Here is a 22,271-nt window from a genome sequence, read left to right as displayed (position 1 = left end):
AGACCCCAGCGAGGCATAAAAGTCCATTCTCACACACAAAGACCCGACTTATCCGAGCACCACCCTTTAATTTGTTTGCATCATTTCATCTTAATGACGGGCTCGTCTTCCCGGGTGAGAAAGAGGTGTAATTCAGTGGAGGAAAAGGGAAAGAGGAACTGGAAGAGGGGTGGGATGTTGACACCCCGCAACAGAGCGCTAGGCAACCATCTAGTGGGTGGGCTTTGTGATACATTTTACCAATTTTTCATGCCCATCCCTCTTGATGTGACCCCACTCAGGGCCTTTTATGCTCCTGACAGCTCTGCGCAGGAAAACATGCTGCCGCTCTGATAGCATGAAATCGGGAACAAAGACCCCCAGGGAGAGGGGAAGGGGGTGACTGAGGCCCACTGTGCTTCGGTCCCGCCTGGCTCTGGCCACAAACAGATGTTAGGCCGGCCCCGGCGAAAAGGGAGGCCCTTTAGGAGAAATGGGCCTGAAATGCATTGTTTTGGGCCTCCACTAAGACAAAAATGGGAGCAGCTCCCTGGAAGGGCTGGGCGATACGTCCATCACGGATAAATCACACGAGGAGGACTAAAAGCCCATGAATTCCAAATGTGGCCGTTAATGGACGCTCTTAAATATGATGGCATGGTTGCGTGCAGGTGGGAGTGCGGCTTGGTAACTTAATGTCAGCTTGCGGTGCCAACGCCGACTTTACTGCTGGAACGCAGCCCTCCGCTAATGCGATGACAGTCGCGTACACACCGGGACACAACGCCGTAGAATTGACAATTGTGATATTACAATGAGAGACAATTTATTCATTACTGCTATTATTATCTGCGGTCTTGAATTCAAGCCATTAAAAGCCGTGAGCTGAAAGTTTTGAAGAGGAATTGTGACAGACTTGAGTGAGCAGCCATGTGTAGCCTTTCTTTTACAGACTGCTTCATTGCATATGCATAAGAGCAAAGTCAAATGATTACAATGCCGGGGATGGCAATGCATGGGGCACAGCCCCCCCACAGTCAACACGTTATTTTGGTAGCCTTTTTATGATCGGGAAAACGTGACGACAAGAAATACATGATTTCAAATCTGCTCATACTTTAACTCTTAGATGCACAAGTGGGTCAAAAATGACCCGGTCAGGTTGTTTTCTTGAAATATCTTTGTAATGAAAATTTTTTATCATTTCATATTCCAGGTATTCCTCAAAAAACATGTTTTTGATATCATGCCATTCACCTTTTTAACTTATTTTTTATAGATTTTAAGATTTTTTTTTTGTGTGTTACTACCTCAACCTTCCATAAGTGGGTCAAAAATGACCCGGTCAGGTTGTTTTCTTGAAATATCTTCGTAATAAATTTTTTTTATCATTTCATATTCCAGGTATTCCTCAAAAATATGTTTTTGATATCATGCCATTCACATTTTTAACTTACCTTTTATACATTTTAAGAATTTTTTGTTTTTGTGTTAGTACCCCAACCTTCCACAAGTGGGTAAAAAATGACCCGGTCAGGTTGTTTTCTTGAAATAACTTTGTAATGACATTTTTTTTATCATTTCATATTCCAGGTATTCCTCAAAAAACATGTTTTTGATATCATGCCATTCACATTTTTAACTTTTATACATTTTAAGAAATTTTTGTTTTTGTGTTACTACCTCAATCTTCCATAAGTGGGTCAAAAATGACCCGGTCAGGTTGTTTTCTTGAAATATCTTTGTAATGAAAAATTGGTATCATTTCATATTCCAGGTATTCCTCAAAAAACATGTTTTTGATATCATGCCATTCACATTTTTAACTTACCTTTTATAAATTTTAAGAAATTTTATTTTTTGTGTTACTACCCCAACCTTCCATAAGTGGGTCAAAAATGACCCGGTCAGGTTGTTTTCTTGAAATATATTTGTAATGAAAAATTGTTATCATTTCATATTCCAGGTATTCCTCAAAAATATGTTTTTGATATCATGCCATCACATTTCTAACTTACGTTTATGCAACACACAATGGATCCTCACATTTTCTATTGTTGTACGGGGTCATTTTCTTTTTCAAAGATAGAAAAAAGTGAAAAATGAAGATGTTTCTAACATGAAATGATTCTTGTGTGGTCCTAAATATAATACTAAATATCATACAAGTGATTATTCCTAACCAAAATGGCAAAATTGGCATAAAAAGGCATTGATTCTAGTATGGGTGATTTTTGACCAACTTATGGAAGAGTGTACGGTCCAGTCACTCGTGCATCTAAGGGTTAAATACTTGGACACGTATAGGTTTTTCCGTAATGCTTGATATTTATTTATTCATGTATCTGTACAAACTACTGTATAAGTTGCTGGCACCGGTATTCCAACACTCAAAATAAATGAATACCGGGTTGGTTGAATCCTGTTTGATTAGTGTGAGCCCTCCTGCCACCTAGCTGCAGGATTGTGTTGTGTTCAAGCATCAATACCATGAATGCAGGCGCTGAAGCATCAACCCTGGTTTAAGTCATTGGGAGCATAGGTTGCTAACTAGTAAGACGGATTTAATAGGTCAGGGACACTAAATACCCATATGTAGATAAAAGGTTCTCTGGGTTATTATTAATGTTTTTTTAATTTTTAATTTTTAATTTTTAATGTCAAATTTTTTTATTATTATTTTTTATGTCTAATTTTTTACGTCAATTTTTTATGTCAATTTTTTTATGTCAATTTTTTTATGTACATTTTTTTATGTCAATTTTTTTATGTCAATTTTTTATGTCAATTTTTTATGTCAATTTTTTATGTCAATTTTTTTATGTCAATTTTTTTAATTTATTTAACATTTCGTTGGCAATTTCACTGCTGTCTTATTGTGCAATGAATATGAATATGAATGATTATTCTATTTTTAATAACAAATTAATGGATAGCTTGCATCCTAATGAGAAGTGACAAGCAGACAAGTATTTCGTTTCAATAACAAAAAATATCGTTGGAATATCTTGTTGCATGATCAGATAATATTAAAGTTAAGAACAACTTCACATAGCACAATTTTCCTGTAAATATTTAAGAACAAATACATATGTTTACAAGAAAAAAAAAACGTGATTTTTATAACTGACACGCATTTTATTCCCAGGCATAACATAATGTGTCAGGTCAGAGGCTCGTTTGGAAAATAGACCAATAGACCAATAGACCAATAGACCGAAAGTAACAATAATTGAACTGTACACGACTAAAAATGTTCACTATTGTACCGTACGCAATGATAAATAAGCAGACAATCATTGTAGTCAACCTATGTTGTTGTTTTGTTTACTGCATTACTGTTATTGGAAATTTCAATCATTATCGTTATTATCATTAGAAAGTCCTATCTGTAGTGAGGGTGGGTAGGAGGATGTTCTCATGACACCAAAAAATTTTGAAAAACCAAAATGAAAGCAGTCATACAGCAAAGATAAATAAACAACAATAAGATGACATGTGATTCAGAACCACGGACAGAACTCCAGGATTCGTACTGACACTGTAATATTTAGTTTTTATATTCAGTATAGTTATTCCAGACTCCATTCTGTGTGCAATATCTGATCAACCTCCACGTGCAATATTAAGGCTCGAAATGCAATATATTAAGTATTTCTATAATGCCTCATATTAACTCACTAGCAAGATCTCAGTGTACAGAGTGGTTATATACACTGTAAAGGGCTATATACAGTACATATGTACTGTATTTCTACTGTAACTGTCCGTATCTGGTAAACACGGCGCTGAGCGGTAATATTATTTGCCAACCCAGGGTCCCTCCCAGGCCCCGTTAGTGCCAGGCTCTGCGCTCATCCCCGGCTTGGTAGGTCACACCATCTTGCTGTTGGCATGGTGTTCCCAGCTGCCAGTCACAGAGGCCCACGCCTCCGAGGAGACAATGGCAATAGGCATAAGCAATGGCCGGTGCCGGGCTCAAACGGCCTGTTGTTAATGAGCGAGACCAACAGAAGCCATTGCTTGTTCTCGCTTTGCCAGCGTTTTAATGATATGGACATCACTTCCATCAAAGCTGCTAACGCCCTCGGAGCTCGACTCATCTTTTCTCCGTGTCTTCAGCGCTGTAATCATTAGCATGAAAAGCAAACCCAGAAAGGAGAGGAAGAACAGACAGTGTTGTCTAGAGGGAATAGCCTCCCTCTATATCCAGATGGGTTATCTGTGTTAGAATGGTTCCTCATTGTGATAGATTGGACTGTTCTAGCCTGATAATATGCCTTCATTGTATTGTTACAACCCCCCCACCCTCGTCCCCGTGCGGGCGTCAACTATGAGGCTATAAACAAGCGTGGGTCAAATAGCAGGTGCGAATAACCCTACTTAACTTGCACAGTGCATGAAACGGGCGCGGTTAACGACATTGAAACAATTGAGATGGTGTCAAGATGGCCGTCTTACATGCTAACTACTCATTTGGCGGCAAAGCATCGAAAGGACGCGCAAATATATTCCTCGCCTCACAGCGACTCAGTAGAACACTGCCTGGAATTAGTGTCCTGCGGGCCACATTTGGCCCGCGGGCCGCGTGTTTGAGGCCCCCGCCTTGATATGAAAGTTTAATGTTTTGATATGGATGCTGTATGGTATCATGTACCCAGAAAAAATTATTACTTTTGATTAATGTTCATGTTAAAGGTTAAATAACTGTTAATAGTTATCCTCCCTATCCGTGTGGAAGTGGTAAGTTTTTGGCTATTTAAGTTGAAAGGAAATAACTTGAAGGCTACCGTTTAGGTGGCTAGCTCTCTAGTTTGCGAGTTAGCATGTGTCTCAAGACCCTGCAGTTGCGCAATATGTTGTAAATAAAAAGAGTATAAATGTGACTATAGTCGTTTTTTGTTAAGTTTTTATTATTATTATTATTATATTTATTTATTACTGATTGATTGATTTTCTTTATTCTTGATTTGTTTATTTATTTTTCATCTTATTTTGTGCAGAAAAATAAAAAATTAAGATATTTGAGAACAGTGGAATGTTTTATCAGAGCTTTTATTGTAGAAAATCGGAACCAAAGCACTGAAAATATTTGTATATTTTTCTGTTTTTAATAAATGCGTTTTTTTTTTTTTTGGAAAACCTGATGCGGCCCAGCCTTGGCCAGACCCTAGCTCCAGTGGCCCCCAGGTAAATTGATTTTGAGACCCCTGGCCTAGAGACTAATTTCATTTTCACCCATAGCTAATTCATTCATTCATTTAAAATAATAAAAACAAATAACTTAAACATAAAAATAACTTAAATATACAGTTTATGTACAGTATTTTGCCCAAAGCAGATGACTGACAGTCGTTATCTGAGGTCATCACGCATGTTGCTTAGCCATATTGTTCTACTTCATAAACCAGTGGAGACGAAAGCAACAGAACAGTTTTCGGACATGATTAATAAATCAATTATTTTGAAAAATAAACAATTATTAAGTATTGATCAATCTAATGCCCAATGTGTAAAGAAGTACTATATGTGGTGTATCTATAACTGTGTGTTTTACATTTGAAGAATCGAGGGACATCAAGTGTTGGGGAGGGGCGGGGTCCATAGAATAGAGACCCAATCAGTGCTGGCCGACTGGTTAATGGATGGATGGCCCCCGAAATTAATTAGCCTGACTAATCTAGTGTACACTTAATTACACTTGCCGGCTTTTGATTTATAGCCGGCGTGTTACACACGTGCTCGTCAACAGACAGGCTAAAAGGGAAAATTGCTTACCCGTTACTGGTACAAATTATTTACCCAGGCTGGGTTCAACGGCCACGCCGGCGGCCATAAAGCAGTTCATGAACATGTAGCTAATATTACAGCTAAGTCTGATAAGTCTGCGTGGGCAGTCTGTGGCGGACGTACGCTCGTTAAAGTGACACTTGCAGTATATATACATCAAATTAGCCATGACCCCCCCCCCCCATACTTGATCAATGCATTTCAAAACATGCTGTTTACATTTATGAACGTGTTGAATGATTTCACTGTGTGAAAAATGAACGATCCATCACGTTAGCCCAGGGGTGGGCAAACTACGGCCCGGGGGCCACATGCGGCCCGCCGAGTTTTTCAATGTGGCCCGCCTGTTTTTTCCAAAGTATTTCATTTAAACTCAACACATAACCTGGCATTGTGGCTTGGGCCAACTTTTTGATGGTTGAGGTACTAGCTGCTTTATCAATTTCGTTATTTGATGTGGTCTGTTGTTTACAAAATACTCCTGGAAAAAGGAGCACAAGCACAATAATAGTAATAATAATAATAATGTCAATAATGATAATACTACTTTTATATTAATATTGTTGTTAATAATATTAATATAATAATGGTAGTAATATTACAAAATACTCCTGGAAAAAGGAGCACAAGCACAATAATAGTAATACAAATAATAATAATAATAATAATGTTGTTGTCAACAATGATAATAATACTACTATTATATTAATATTGTTGTTAACAATATTAATATAATAATTGTAGTAATATTATTATTATTAACAAAATAATATAATAATAATAATAACATTATTATAACTAATAATAATAATAATTCTAATAAAAAATAACAATAATAATAATAATACATTGAGAAACACACTTTACATCAAATAAATGATTTCAAAGTGCACATATAGAAGACACTTTTACATGTAAAATATGTGTAAAAATATAGGTGTAAAAATGGACTGTTACATGTAAAATACTACATAATCCCCCCCCCGTCAATTTTGTTAAATTAATGCAGCCCGCGAGTCAAAAAGTGTGCCCACCCCTGCGTTAGCCCGTCATTATAAGGCATTTTACAGCATTCATTAGGAGGGGGGGGGGGGCTCGTCAAGGGCCCCACCTTTAATTTCATGCTACTCAAGCAACAGAAAGGACGCGGGACAAAAGGACGGAAGATTGATGCCCGGTGTGTCCCCATGCAGTTCCAGGAAAAAAAGACAGGCGGTGCTGATTTGAAACTCCGGTTTAAGTCTAATGAAATGTCTCCGTGTAGCAGCGGATCATCGGGACCAATAGGATCAGCCCCAACGCCATGTCATATGGACCGTAGATCAAGTCCGCAATTAACCTTCCTGCTAGCCTCTATCAATCCTTAACTAGGAGAAGGTTTGGCTAAGGCACTCAATCTCTACTGATATTACATTTACGTTTAATTAGGAGGGATTTTAAATATACTACAAGGCTAAGTTTTCTCCGGGTACGGATCGCGAGTGGGGGGCGGAGCTGATCGGCGGACGGGATCGGCATTATGAAGCAAGTATCGGCCCATATCGATACCGTGCAGCACACCCCACATTTGTTTGTCGGTCTGTGAACGCACCATATTTGTGTGCTGAGAGATAAACGTTTGATTGAGGTCGGTAATGCTATTTATATATGATCATAAGTCATTCATGGAATCATGGATCGTTAATTATTCAGTCATGGTGAGAACCCGTTACATGTTATTTAGGTGAACATTGGCAATTGAAGAGAGAAGGGGAGGGTTTTGGAAATGAATCTAATAATTACAATTTTCAATTTTCCTGGAATATAAGCATGCAACAAATGAGGATCTACTGTATTATTAACAATAATACAGTATTAACAATAATACTGTATTATTAAAGTTAATACAGTAGCCATTGGGAACAAATAGACAAACACCCATTCACATTCACATTCAAATCTATGGACAAGCTAGAACAGGGGTGTAAAAAAACAAAACAGAAGAAGAAGGAACAAAAAAAATGACAAAAAAAGCAAAATATAAAGAAAAGAAGATGAAATGTTGACACTAATATGTATTTAGTCTTCAGTCTTTTTACAAAATGTATCTTCTTTTGATCTTCAGTACGATTTAGTCTCCAATGAAGCTGAAACGGAGCAGGAAGACAGCGTGCAATGACAAGAGTTGTTTAGAAGGCGGGACAAACAGGAAGTTGACTGGCGTGACAGTACCGTGTTTGACCTTGGACGTTTCCGCTTTAATCAGAACGAAAAAAGCACAGCAACTTTGTGACCTCCTTAGAAACTGTATTATCAAGTTTTGTATCAAGTTTTGTTCAGTATGGATTACTGTGGCGATGCAACAATTAATCAATCGATTATCTAACTAATCAAGAATTATTTTGGTGTTGGATTAATCGTTTTTATTTTTTTTAAACGTGTAAATATTCTCTAATTTTAGCCTCAAATATAGCGATGGATGGGTGGTCAAAGACACTGTCTGCTAGTTTGGCTGAAATTGTGCAAAAAATGAAGATGGATGCAAACCTCCGAATTCATGGTACCCCGTTTTGAACGGTCTACACTTGACTTTCAACCAACCATGTGGGAAAAAATAAATAAATTATGTCGATCATATGCCAATCTCGAAGCAGCAAACAAATACAACTATAAACTGTGAATACGTTGGTTGATTGAAGATGTGGACTTTACCTGACATTAACGCTAGCATTAGCTAGCAAGTCGGAATCTGAATTGTTTAAATTAAAACGATGCCTAATCTTTGGTAATGGTAATGGTAATGGTAATGGTAATGGTTTTATTTCATTTGAACATGCATCAGATTACAATTGAGTCCATCCCATAATCAGTTCCCAGTTCCACATGTCCAAAAGGAGTAGGAAGAAGCAAAGCTTATTAAATCCTACCCCTCCATCTGGTACTTTTACAATCACTAACTGTTACATTTGTTCACTTCCTGCTTTCCGTAATACAGTTTAAGGATCTCAGTTTAAGTTTTTTTTTTTTTTTTTAAATAATGTACCGCGTATTTAATAAGCTTTGCTTCTTCCTACTCCTTTTGGACATGTGGAACTGTCCAAAACTAAAAAAAACTTAAACTGAGATCCTTAAACTGTATTATGGAAAGCAGGAAGTGAACAAATGTAACAGTTAGTGATTGTAAAAGTACCAGATGGAGGGGTAGGATTTAATAAGCTTTGCTTCTTCCTACTCCTTTCGGACATGTGGAACTGGGAACTGATTATGGGATGCACTCAATTGTAATCTGATCAGTCACTGTTACATTTGTTCAATTCCTGCTTTCCTAATATAGTTTAAGTTTGTATTTTTAATTAATCTATATATTTATGTTTTTTATTTGTCTTTTTTATTATTTATTTTAATTTTATTGAATTTTTTTATTTTTATGTATTTGTTTTATTTTTGTCACTGTTACATTTGTTCACTGCTTCCCTAATATAGTTTTTTTTTTTTTCATTTTTTGTCACGTACCAAAGTACGAGGTGATATGACCATACAATAATAATAATAGTAATCTTTGTCAAACACATAGGACAGTCTCTATCGATTTGAAAATAGGGCTATTATCTTTGTGTATTAGAAAAAAAACACGATATCCACACATCAGCTATGACTTTAAAAACGTTTGGATTGACACGTTTGCCTCTTTTCTCAAATGATGCGGACCACTAACTGTGTTTAGTTCACATTGGTTTGGTCCGTCTTGGACCTAACCGATTCCTCAATTAATTAAAACAACAAGCTTCAGATTAATCGGCAAAAAAAAAAAATCAACAGAATGATTGAAAAGGACCTACAGAGAGAAACCTCAAGAACTTTGAAGAAACGGCTTCAAAAACACTTCCGTTGCTGGTTCCCGTTTCATCAGCACTGTTGCAAAGCATGATCAAGCCAAAGCTGGAGCAGACCCCACGGGAGAGGAGGGTCGCTGGGTCTGGATGGCCTCCAGGCTGCTCAGCCCTAACATTAGTCTCCACGTGGCTGTGTCCTTTGTCTGCCAGTCAAAGGGCCGCTGAATGGAGGTCAATTGAAACCAATTCCCTCTGTCGGACACAATTAATAGGGTTGCCCGGGCTGGGGAGAAAGGGGGTGGGGGCTGCTGTCTTTGGTTACTGATCCCGCCGCACAACCATGCCAGGAATTTGCCACCTGGAATTTACCCTGTGACAATAACAAGCCGGGCGCTTTGCAAAGCCACCTCTGTTTCTGTACACAATGATGCGTTTGAAAATATCCCCTGTTCCGTTCACCCACCCACATGTAAGGCTGGGTGACAGGGGGGTGTCTAATGCTTGTCTGCAGTCAAGTAAACCACAATGAGGCAGAGAAGTGCAGCCGGAGAGAAACGTATTGGAGTATTTTGTTGTTGTCGGTGACTCTGACATAAACCTGACATAAACGCTAGCTTTAGCTAGCAAGTCGGAATCTGAATTGTTCAAATTGAAACGATCGACCTAATCTTTGGTAATGGTAATGGTAATGGTTTTATTTCATTTGAACATGCATCAGATTACATTTGAGTGCATCCCATAATCAGTTCCCAGTTCCACATGTTACATTTGTTCACTTCCTGCTTTCCTAATATAATTTAAGATTTTATTTTTAAATAATTTATTTATTTATTTGTTATTTTTATTTAATTTTTTTATTTTGAAAATATCCCCTGTTCCGTTCACCCACCCACATGTAAGGCTGGGTGACAGGGGGGTGTCTAATGCTTGTCTGCAGTCAAGTAAACCACAATGAGGCAGAGAAGTGCAGCATGTTACATGTTACATTTGTTCACTTCCTGCTTTCCTAATATAATTTAAGTTTTTATTTTTAAATAATTTATTTATTCATGTTATTTTTATTTTATTTTTTTTATTTTGAAAATATCCCCTGTTCCGTTCACCCACCCACATGTAAGGCTGGGTGACAGGGGGGTGTCTAATGCTTGTCTCCAGTCAAGTAAACCACAATGAGGCAGAGAAGTGCAGCCGGAGAGAAACGTATTGGAGTATTTTGTTGTTGTCGGTGACTCTGACATAAACCTGACATAAACGCTAGCTTTAGCTAGCAAGTCGGAATCTGAATTGTTCAAATTGAAACGATCGACCTAATCTTTGGTAATGGTAATGGTAATGGTAATGGTTTTATTTCATTTGAACATTGAGTGCATTCCATAATCAGTTCCCAGTTCCACATGTTACATTTGTTCACTTCCTGCTTTCCTAATATAATTTAAGTTTTTATTTTTAAATAATTTATTTATTTATTTATGTTATTTTTATTTATTTTTTTTATTTTGAAAATATCCCCTGTTCCGTTCACCCACCCACATGTAAGGCTGGGTGACAGGGGGGTGTCTAATGCTTGTCTCCAGTCAAGTAAACCACAATGAGGCAGAGAAGTGCAGCCGGAGAGAAACGTACTGGAGTATTTTGTTGTTGTCGGTGACTCTGACATAAACCTGACATAAACGCTAGCTTTAGCTAGCAAGTCGGAATCTGAATTGTTCAAATTGAAACGATCGACCTAATCTTTGGTAATGGTAATGGTAATGGTAATGGTTTTATTTCATTTGAACATGCATCAGATTACAATTGAGTGCATCCCATAATCAGTTCCCAGTTCCACATGTTACATTTGTTCACTTCCTGCTTTCCTAATATAATTTAAGTTTTTATTTTTAAATAATTTATTTATTTATTTATGTTATTTTTATTTTATTTTGAAAATATCACCTGTTCCGTTCACCCACCCACATGTAATGCTGGGTGACAGGGGGGTGTCTAATGCTTGTCTCCAGTCAAGTAAACCACAATGAGGCAGAGAAGTGCAGCCGGAAAGAAACGTATTGGAGTATTTTGTTGTTGTCGGTGACTCTGCGGATCGTCTGGAAAGCCTTAGCGCTCTAACAAGTCGTGCTTTATTTGCTTGTATCCACTTAATACCGAAAAACAGCCGCCCCATCTGCACAACACGTTTCTATTCGCCGCACAGGAGACGGGAAATGAGACGGAGAGAACGAGAGCCGGCCTCTCGGTGTCAGAATCAATCTTCAGATAAGCACGGGGGAATCGATCCGCCGCCGGCCCATCTACAGTTAAACACTTTGGTGGATGTGCACTAATTGTCCCGTTGACATTAATCGTCATTAAAGGCCTTAAAATGGCCGACCGGATCGGAGTTACATCCCGTGCCAAGGTTGCAACCCATTTGTTTATTGGTGACATCACAGCTCCGCCTTGCGCTAATACGCAGGTCGCGGTTTAATCAGACGAGTCGATTGCCACGTCGGACGGGTTTATTTGGAGCTGGGAGACTCCTTTAATGGCGGATGGATGACATCATCAGTTCTTTTCTTCTTGTGCCGCTAAACGGTGAGCATGTTTGAGGAACGCTCGTTAAGATGGAGAGAAATGATCTGTTTCTAAGTATATTCATACACAACACAACTTCCTTAACCCCCCCCCCCCAACTTAAAATAGGCGAATCAATCAGAGTCATTTGGTCTTAAATTGGTTTCGGTGAGTGTGTGTGTATGCGAATGGAGCACCAAGGTGCATAAGAAAAGAGCAGCGGGGGGGCGGGGGGGGGGGGGGCAGAGATGGACACACACGGATGCGAGCCTTACACATCCCTGGAAAAGGGGTCGTGACCCCCACCGCACTCAAACAGCATGTCAGAGTGGTAGAGACAAGGAGTGGGTTTGTGCTTACCTACCACAGAGCAGCATGGACAACAGAGGACACGCTAGAGGAGAGTTAGCAACATCAGGCTAAGAGTTATCAACATCAGGCTAAGAGTTAGCAACATCAGGCTAGAGGAGAGTTATCAACATCAGGCTAAGAGTTAGCAACATCAGGCTAAGAGTTATCAACATCAGGCTAGAGGAGAGTTATCAACATCAGGCTAAGAGTTAGCAACATCAGGCTAAGAGTTATCAACATCAGGCTAGAGGAGAGTTATCAACATCAGGCTAAGAGTTAGCAACATCAGGCTAAGAGTTATCAACATCAGGCTAGAGGAGAGTTATCAACATCAGGCTAAGAGTTAGCAACATCAGGCTAAGAGTTAGCAACATCAGGCTAAGAGTTAGCAACATCAGGCTAAGAGTTAGCAACATCAGGCTAGAGGAGAGTTAGCAACATCAGGCTAAGAGTTATCAACATCAGGCTAAGAGTTATCAACATCAGGCTAAGAGTTATCCACATCAGGCTAAGAGTTATCAACATCAGGCTAAGAGTTATCAACATCAGGCTAGAGGAGAGTTATCAACATCAGGCTAGAGGAGAGTTATCAACATCAGGCATCAAAAAATAAAAAATAAAAAATAAAAAATAAAAAATAAAAAATAAAAAATAAAAAATAAAAAATAAAAAATAAAAAATAAAAAATAAAAAATAAAAAATAAAAAATAAAAAATAAAAAATAAAAAAATACAAAATAAAAAAATACAAAATAAATAAAAATAAACAAAAGTAAATAAGTAAATTACAAATAAAAACTTTAACTATATCAGTTAGGTCCAAGACGGACGAAACCAATGTGAACTAAACACAGTTAGTGGTCCGCACCATTTGAGAAAAGAGGCAAACATATCAATCCAAGCGTTTTTAAAGTCATAGCTGATGTGTTGATATCATATTTTTTTTCCAAAACACAAAGATAATAGCCCTACTTTCTAATCGATAGAGACTATCCAATGTGTTTGACAAAGATTACTATTGACAGTTACTATGGCACCGATTATGTTGTTGTATGGTCATATCACCGAGTACTTCGGTACAGGACAAAAAAAAATAAAATAAACTTAAATTATATTAGGAAAGCAGGAAGTGAACAAATGTAACAGTTACTGATTGTAAAAGTACCAGATGGAGGGGTAGGATTTAATAAGCTTTGCTTCTTCCTACTCCTTTTGGACATGTGGAACTGGGAACTGATTATGGGATGCACTCAATTGGAATCTGATGCATGTTCAAATGAAATAAAACCATTACCATTACCATAAATTACAGACTTGGAAAGCAAGTGTGAAGCGGTCATGGTATTATTTAGTCCCACAAGATGCCACCTAATAGCATTTATTCTTTTATTCCTGTATTTACAAGTTATAGCAAACAAGCCGGAAAGGGGAAATAAAGTAAAGAGGCAGCTGAGCTGACAGTGTGGGAGAGGGAATTGCTGACCAGAAGACATGGCTTTGGGCATTATGTTCACTTATTAACAGAGCCTCACAAGGAAGATCTAAGAAGCTGCAGAAAATACTTGAAAATTCCCCCTGACTTGCACTAAAAGGTGGGGGAAAGGTTAACCCATTCATGTGGATGAGACGCGCTGATGCGTGCTTTGATATGCTGCATTTATGCTGCATTTATGCTGCATTCATGGCTACTTCATGGAAATGCCATACATTTGAACATTTGCGAACTGGCACATTTCACACATACTTCATACCGATTTAGGACCAGTTTATTCATTATCATGTAATATTGCATGGCACTGTGAGGACAAAGTGTACGGTTTGGTATCAGGCTGCAACTAACCACTATATTTCTTAATTTTCTTTGTTGATTAATCTGAAGCTTGTTAGGCCCCAAACCAGGGGTGGGCGAACTTTTGACTTGCGGTTTGCATTGAGTTAAAAAAAAAAAAAAGTGGGTGGAGGGCCAGACTAAATATATAATTGATACATTACAGTTAGAATTCTAACAGATCACATGGAATTATTTGTTTTATTTGATCTAAAATAACAATATTGTGCTTTGAATAACTAAATTGTCTAAAGTGGCCTGTAGTCAATGACTGGGATTGAATGAGTTAATTGCTATTGTATAGTTTTTTTGTTTCAAACATGCTTAAGAAGTTACACTAAGTGTTTACATTTGCATAGAGCACACATCAATCAGTCAGCTTTGACTTTGGAAAACAAACAGGCGGACATTTTTGCCTCTTTTCTGGAATGTTGTGGACCACAAACCGTTTTTTGGTTCCTATTGATTTGGTCCGTCGAGGGCAGGGGTCTCAAAGACGTGGCCCGCGGGCCAAATGTGGCCCGCAGGACACAAGTTTGAGGCCCCCGCCTTGATATGAAAGTTTAATGTTTGATATGGATGCTGTATGGTATCATGTACCCAGAAAAAATTATTACGTTTGATTCATGTTCATGTTAAAGGTTAAATAACTGTTAATAGTTATCCTCCCTATCCGTGTGGAAGTGGTAAGTTTTTGGCTATTCAAGTTTAAAGGAAATAACTTGAAGGCTACCGTTTAGGTCGCTAGCTCTCTAGTTTGCGAGTTAGCATGTGTCTCAAGACCCTGCAGTTGCGCAATATGTTGTAAATAAAAAGAGTATAAATGTGACTATAGTCGTGTTTTGTCATGTCTACAGGGCTCTAATAATGCTTTGTTCATTTTAATATGAAAAATCATTTGTCTACCCACCAACTATATGTGCTTTCTTAAGTTTTTATTATTATTATTATATTTATTTATTACTGATTGATTGATTTTCTTTATTCTTGATTTGTTTATTTATTTTTCATCTTATTTTGTGCAGAAAAATAAAAATTAAGATATTTGAGAACAGTGGAATGTTTTATCAGAGCTTTTATTGTAGAAAATCGGAACCAAAGCACTGAAAAAGTTTGTATATTTTTCTGTTTTTAATAAATGCGTTTTTTTTATTTGGAAAACCTGATGTGGCCCAGCCTTGCCCAGACCCTAGCTCCAGTGGCCCCCAAGTAAATTGAGTTTGAGACCTCTGGTCTAGGGTCCAACAGATTATTCAAACTTCGACTAAGAAAATAACAGCTGATTACAACGCTAATCGATACTGTTAATATTAATATGGTGGAATTAGAGTCCTTTATCACAGACATATATGATGTAATTTGGCCCATCACTGTTGGGAATCCTTGCCTCGGATTTGTGATCCCCAAAGAAACCCACATCCACATGATCTGTGAGTCGGTGTAACCTAATTACAAAACCAAAACCAAATGCACTCCACAAACTTTAAGGAGATCAATCAACGGCCCAGATGGAGGCTAAAGCAGCAACATGTGACTTTATGCCCACTTGACTGAGCACCAAAGGATCTCAAGGCCTCCTAGCGGCCGCATGATGACACTACAAAAGGCTTTTTTTTCCATGTGTGCCACACAGAGTGAAGTCCTTCCTAAGCCATTTGAGCAAAACCACATCCATCCAGAAAGCGTTCCCTCCTCCTTTCTGTCATGAATGGGCTTCTGCTTGAAACCAACAATGCCCACACCTTGAACAGGCCCACTGATTCCACAGCCATTGTGCCGAGGAGGAGGGAGAGCATGGAGCGACAAGGAGCTCTCCCACTCTGTTACGGACACCCGGAGTCTGCGTTGTGCCTTTATGACTTGTTATGCCGCTAACCCCCTCTTGACTGCACCACCTCGCCCTCATTTGCACCGAGAAAAGGAGAAGGAAGGGAGGGTGCAAGAAAGGAAGGCAGCGAGAAAGAGCAGTGAATGGCGGCATAACATAACAATGCACTTGGAGGCTCGGTTAGCAAACACAGCTGGACCGTCCACAGTGGAGCCTTTAATGAGCCATAACTCCAAGCAGACAGTGGGCCTACTAAAGCTCTTTTACTACTGGAGATTGTGCTCTTTATCTCGCTCGTACACGCACACACACGCTTTGTGGAACAACAATAGCGCATTACATTACATCATATTAAGTATATTATTAGACAGCTGCTCTATATTTCAACATAAGACGGAATCATATCACGCAATTAGCCTGTTGTGTATGTTAACGACGTACACGTTTAACACAATACGAGAACGCTCACCTCAATGACCTGCTTGGAGTCCAACCTGAAGTTAAAATCCCCAAAGACGAAATATGGCAACTTTTCATACCGCTGGTCCGTGATCCTGCAAAACATCAACACAAGCAGCTGAATGAGCTGACAGGCCGGAATGTTGAACGGGAAAACTTGTTGGTTGGAAGGCACCAGGAAGTATATGTGGTTTTTAAGTTGAGCCATTGAATAATCTGTTAGACCAGGGGTCTCAAACTCAATTTACTTGGGGGCCACTGGAGCTAGGGTCTGGGCAAGGCTGGGCCGCATCAGGTTTTCCAAAAAAAAAAAACGCATTTATTAAAAACAGAAAAATATACAAAAATTTTCAGTGCTTTGGTTCTGATTTTCTACAAAAAAAGCTCTGATAAAACATTCCACTGTTCTCAAATATCTTAATTTTTTTTCTGCACAAAATAAGATGAAAAATAAATAAACAAATCAAGAATAAAGAAAATCAATCAGTAATAAATAAATATAATAATAATAATAAAAACTTAAAAACCACATATAGTTGGTGGAAGAAAAACATTTTATACGTTTTTTCCCGTTTCTGTGCTGTACGCCTAGGAGACCAGGGTTCAATCCCACCCTCGGGCATCTCTGTGTGGAGTTTGCATGTTCTCCCCGTGCATGCGTGGGTTTTCTCCGGGTACTCCGGTTTCCTCCCACATTCCAAAAACATGCTAGGTTAATTAGCGACTCCAAATTGTCCATAGGTATGAATGCGAGTGTGAATGGTTGTTTGTCTATATGTGCCCTGTGATTGGCTGGCGACCAGTCCAGGGTGTACCCCGCCTTACGCCCGAAGACAGCTGGGATAGGCTCCAGCACCCCCCGCGACCCTCGTGAGGAAAAGCGGTAGAAAATGAATGAATGAATGAATGTGCTGTACGCCAGGAGAACAGCTAGCATGATGGAGCTAACTATACGTGTCATGAGAATTTATAGTTGAAATAAGTGTGCCCCGTTATGTCCATTGTTAGCTCCCGCATGCTAGCTGTTTTTGTTAAAATTCCCCAAAAAGTGCAGTTTTCCAGTGCAATTAAGAATTATGAAAATCATATTTATTACATAGATACATTCATTACAAAGTGTAATTTTGAATTTACTTTTTTTTTTTTACAACAAAACAGTGTGGGGCTGCACGGTGGACGAGTGGTTAGAACGCAGGCCTCACAGCTAGGAGACCCGAGTTCAATTCCACCCTACTGTAAATGAATTGCCAGTTCACGGAGGACTACAAGGACGAGTAACATAGTACAACAGGAGCAAAATGTTTAACAAGAATACAAAAACGCTACAGCCGAACGAAACGTCAGAGGTGTGAATTGTGAATTGCGTGAGTCGTTAATAATTAATAATTTCAAAATTTGAACTTTGAGAGTGTTTAAATAAGTTTCACTTATTGCAGGCTGCTTTGGGAACACTGTAATTATGTTGTAATATAATGAAAAATATATTATTTTAATGGCACAAAGTTGAAATATTAAATAAAAAAATAATATTTTTTTAAAATGTTTAAATATTATGAGACAATAACAAAACAATACATAAATTTGCAGTCTAATGTGTGGGAAAATACATACATAATATTATGGAAATAAAGTCAAAATTAAGAGAAGAAAATTTAAATTTAAAATTATTTCTTTATTTAAAGCTAAAATAGCTACAAAATTTAATACAAATTAAAATACCAGCTTTTTCTTGATATATATATGTATAAAACTTCTTAGCATATGTACATATGTTGCTTTACAAAATATTAAAGCGGTCCTTTCATTTTTCAGTATGAGGCCCTCAGTGGAAAAAGTTTGGACACCCCTGGTTTAGCAATTAGGTGAAGGTCACAGCACCACCTTGTGGTTACTGATTACTCTGATGATCCCCCCCCCCCCACCACAAGATGCTTTTCTTGTCAGGCTGGATGTCAAAGCATTCTTCGTGTATTGGGGCATAAAATACGGTTAACATTGAAAGATGGAAGACAAGAGAAATATGATATAATAGAAATAATTCAATCTGACTCATAACTGCGAGGTAAATTTATAGAGCTCAAATCCACTGTAATTACTTTGAAAGACCTCTTTACACCAAACCTTTTATAGAGCAGACGTGATAAAAAAGAAAAAGGAAACAATCATTTTTACTGACACTAACGTTAACAATATGTGTAGCATCAAAGATACGTGCTTTTCATATTTTCACCTTTCTTGTTAGTACAGTTAGAAGTAACTTGTTAGAAGGAACTTCAGTACAGTAGATGTTCCTGGACCACCAGCAGATGACAAAAATCTGCAAGTTTCATGGTTCACCTTGTCCGTCACATTCCGCAGCTTCACTGGAAAATATATTTATTAATCAATCTAACTTTTTCGTGGTTGAATACAGCCTATTAGTCAAAACTAAGGCTGTCGATTGATTGAAATATTTGGTGCATAGTTAACCCATAGTTAATCACAATTAAACACAGATATATAGAAGTTTTAGTCTAAGTACGGCTGTAAATTTCTGTGGTGAACGATTCGATACGAACGAACGGAACGATTTGATACGGTTCGATAAGAGTGTAAAAACGATAGGATTCAAGGGTTACATTTGTTGACGTGAACACACTCCCCGAAATAGCTGCCCTCGCCAATGCCTGCCAGTAAATGGAAACTCTGAACCCGAATTTTAGCTTGCAGTTCAAAGGAAAACATCAGCCAACAGTTGGCTTGTTGACTGTAGGGGTGCTATTTCATGTCTAGAGGGCTCTACAAATGGAGTTAGAAGGCTGTAAACAGGATTCTTAAAGTCGAAGCAAAAAAAAAAATCTATTTATAAGTAAGGAAGCCAGCTGGGATAGGCTCCAGCATGCCCGAGACCCTCGTGAGCATTAGTCTTAAATTGGTTATTTTCTGTAACGCTGTCTACTATATTGCGTCATATGAGGGTAAAGGTGACTGTAGGGGTGTTATTTCATGTCTGGAGGGCTCTACAAATGGAGTCAGAAGGCTGCAAACAGGATTCCTAAGGTTTTAGATATATTTATATATATTTTTTTTATGAGTAAAGAAGACAGCTGGGATAGGCTCCAGCATGCTCGTGACCCTTGTGAGGATAGGCGGTACAGAAAATGGATGGATGGGTGGAATCCTACTTCACAAGCATTAGTCTTAAATTGCTTATTTTCTGTAATGCTGTCTACTATATTGGGTCATATGAGGGTAAAGTTGACTGTAGGGGTGTTATTTCATGTCTGGAGGGCTCTACAAATGGAGTTAGAAGGCTGTAAACAGGATTCTTAAAGTCAAAGCAAAAAAAAAAAATCTATTTATAAGTAAAGAAGACAGCTGGGATAGGCTCCAGCATGCCCGTGACCCTCGTGAGGATAGGCGGTACAGAAAATGGATGGATGGGTGGAATCCTACTTCACAAGCATTAGTCTTAAATTGCTTATTTTCCGTAACGCTGTCTACTATATTGCGTCACATGAGGGTAAAGGTGACTGTAGGGGTGTTATTTCATGTCTGGAGGGCTCTACAAATGGAGTTAGAAGGCTGTAAACAGTATTCTTAAAGTCGAAGCAAAAAAAAAAAATCTATTTATAAGTAAGGAACAGAGCTGGGATAGGCTCCAGCATGCCCGTGACCCTTGTGAGGATAGGCGGTACAGAAAATGGATGGATGGGTGGAATCCTACTTCACAAGCATTAGTCTTAAATTGCTTATTTTCTGTCATGCTGTCTACTATATTGCGTCATATGAGGGTAAAGGTGACTGTAGGGGTGTTATTTCATGTCTGGGGGGCTCTACAAATGGAGTTAGAAGGCTGTAAACAGGATTCTTAAAGTCAAAGCAAAAAAATAAATCTATAAGTAAGGAACAGAGCTGGGATAGGCTCCAGCATGCCCGTGACCCTCATGAGGATAGGCGGTACAGAAAATGGATGGATGGATGGAATTCTACTTCACAAGTATTAGTTTTAAATTGCTTAGTTTCTGTCATGCTGTCTACTATATTGCGTCATATGAGGGTAAAGGTGACTGTAGGGGTGTTATTTCATGTCTGGAGGGCTCTACAAATGGAGTTAGAAGGCTGTAAACAGGATTCTTAAAGTCAAAGCAAAAAAAAAAATCTATTTATAAGTAAGGACCAGAGCTGGGATAGGCTCCAGCATGACCGTGACCCTCATGAGGATAGGCGGTACAGAAAATGGATGGATGGGTGGAATCCTACTTCACAAGCATTAGTCTTAAATTGCTTATTTTCTGTCATGCTGTCTACTATATTGCGTCATATGAGAGTAAAGGTGACTGTAGGGGTGTTATTTCATGTCTGGAGGGCTCTACAAATGGAGTTAGAAGGCTGCAAACAGGATTCCTAAGGTTTTTTATATATATTTTTTTATAAGTAAAGAAGACAGCTGGGATAGACTCCAGCATGCCAGTGACCCTCGTGAGGATAGGCGGTACAGAAAATGGATGGATGGGTGGAATCCTACTTCACAAGCATTAGTCTTAAATTGCTTATTTTCTGTAATGCTGTCTACTATATTGCGTCATATGAGGGTAGAGGTGACTGTAGGGGTGTTATTTCATGTCTAGAGGGCTCTACAAATGGAGTTAGAAGGCTGTAAACAGGATTCCTAAAGTTTTAGATATATCTATATATTTTTTTTATGAGTAAAGAAGACAGCTGGGATAGGCTCCAGCATGCCCGTGACCCTCGCGAGGATAGGCGGTACAGAAAATGGATGGATGGGTGGAATCCTACTTCACAAGTATTAGTCTTAAATTGCTTATTTTCTGTAATGATGTCTACTATATTGCGTCACATGAGGGTAAAGGTGACTGTAGGGGTGTTATTTCATGTCTAGAGGGCTCTACAAATGGAGTTAGAAGGCTGTAAACAGGATTCTTAAAGTCAAAGCAAAAAAAAAAATCTATAAGTAAGGAAGAATGGAATCCTACTTCACGAAATTCACTTATCACGGCGGTGTCTGGAGCTAATTGACCACATATGTTTGAATGAAGTCCATGCAGCAGCTCGGCGACCATAGTTCCCATCACCATGCCGTCCCGTACTGGGATCAAGCGTATTTTCTTCATACAAAGTGAAGCCAACACAAACTCAATTCCAACAGTTAATACTCAGCTGACACGCCAATTGAATTAGAAGATCTTGATCACTTTGTTTGATAACCTGCTTTGATGGCAACGCTTGTCAGTTTTGAAGTAAATTGACTTTGAACTAACGAGGAGAAAGCATCGACCTCAAGCGTAAACAGATACGGAGATTCCCAGAATCCAGCAAACTGCCTTTGCCGATTTGTTTCAGAGCGACCCAAAGTTCATAATAGACTCCAAATACAAACAAACAGACAGTAAACATGACAAATGTGTGAGAAAAAGCCTCATCATTGAAAAATGATTAAGTCCAATACCTTGGTAGTTTTTTTCCATGGAAATGAATGCTAACATAGACGGATCTACTGTGTAATTAACGAGCCCAAATGCTTGGCTCTCTATCCCTATACTAATAGTGCAGATAAATCTAGCCATGAACTTCCCAGGCCCGGATAACAATATATTTATGGGGTCGTAAAGAGAGAGGCCACTTCTCGGTGGTGGGTCCGTGTTGTAATGCGCGGTCACTTCCTCTCCGTG

At 38.5% G+C, this 22,271-nt stretch overlaps 1 protein-coding gene across 3 annotated transcripts in view; it reads right to left on the bottom strand.

Annotated features, from left to right (window-relative positions):
• The window catches only part of LOC131103432 (inositol polyphosphate-5-phosphatase A-like), a 207,053-nt gene that overhangs the window by 64,516 nt on the left and 120,266 nt on the right, over positions 1 to 22,271 (bottom strand). For all 3 annotated transcript variants that reach the window (XM_058049737.1, XM_058049722.1, XM_058049729.1), the window contains exon 9: positions 16,610 to 16,694. In XM_058049737.1, the coding sequence (XP_057905720.1) occupies positions 16,610 to 16,694 (85 nt within the window). The remainder of the gene's footprint in view (positions 1 to 16,609; positions 16,695 to 22,271) is intronic.

The sequence above is a fragment of the Doryrhamphus excisus genome, chromosome 2 (genome assembly GCF_030265055.1).
Source record: "Doryrhamphus excisus isolate RoL2022-K1 chromosome 2, RoL_Dexc_1.0, whole genome shotgun sequence".
Lineage (NCBI taxonomy): Eukaryota > Metazoa > Chordata > Actinopteri > Syngnathiformes > Syngnathidae > Doryrhamphus > Doryrhamphus excisus.
The sequence above is the reverse complement of the archived record's forward strand: the minus strand, read 5'-3'. Positions and strand labels throughout refer to the sequence as shown.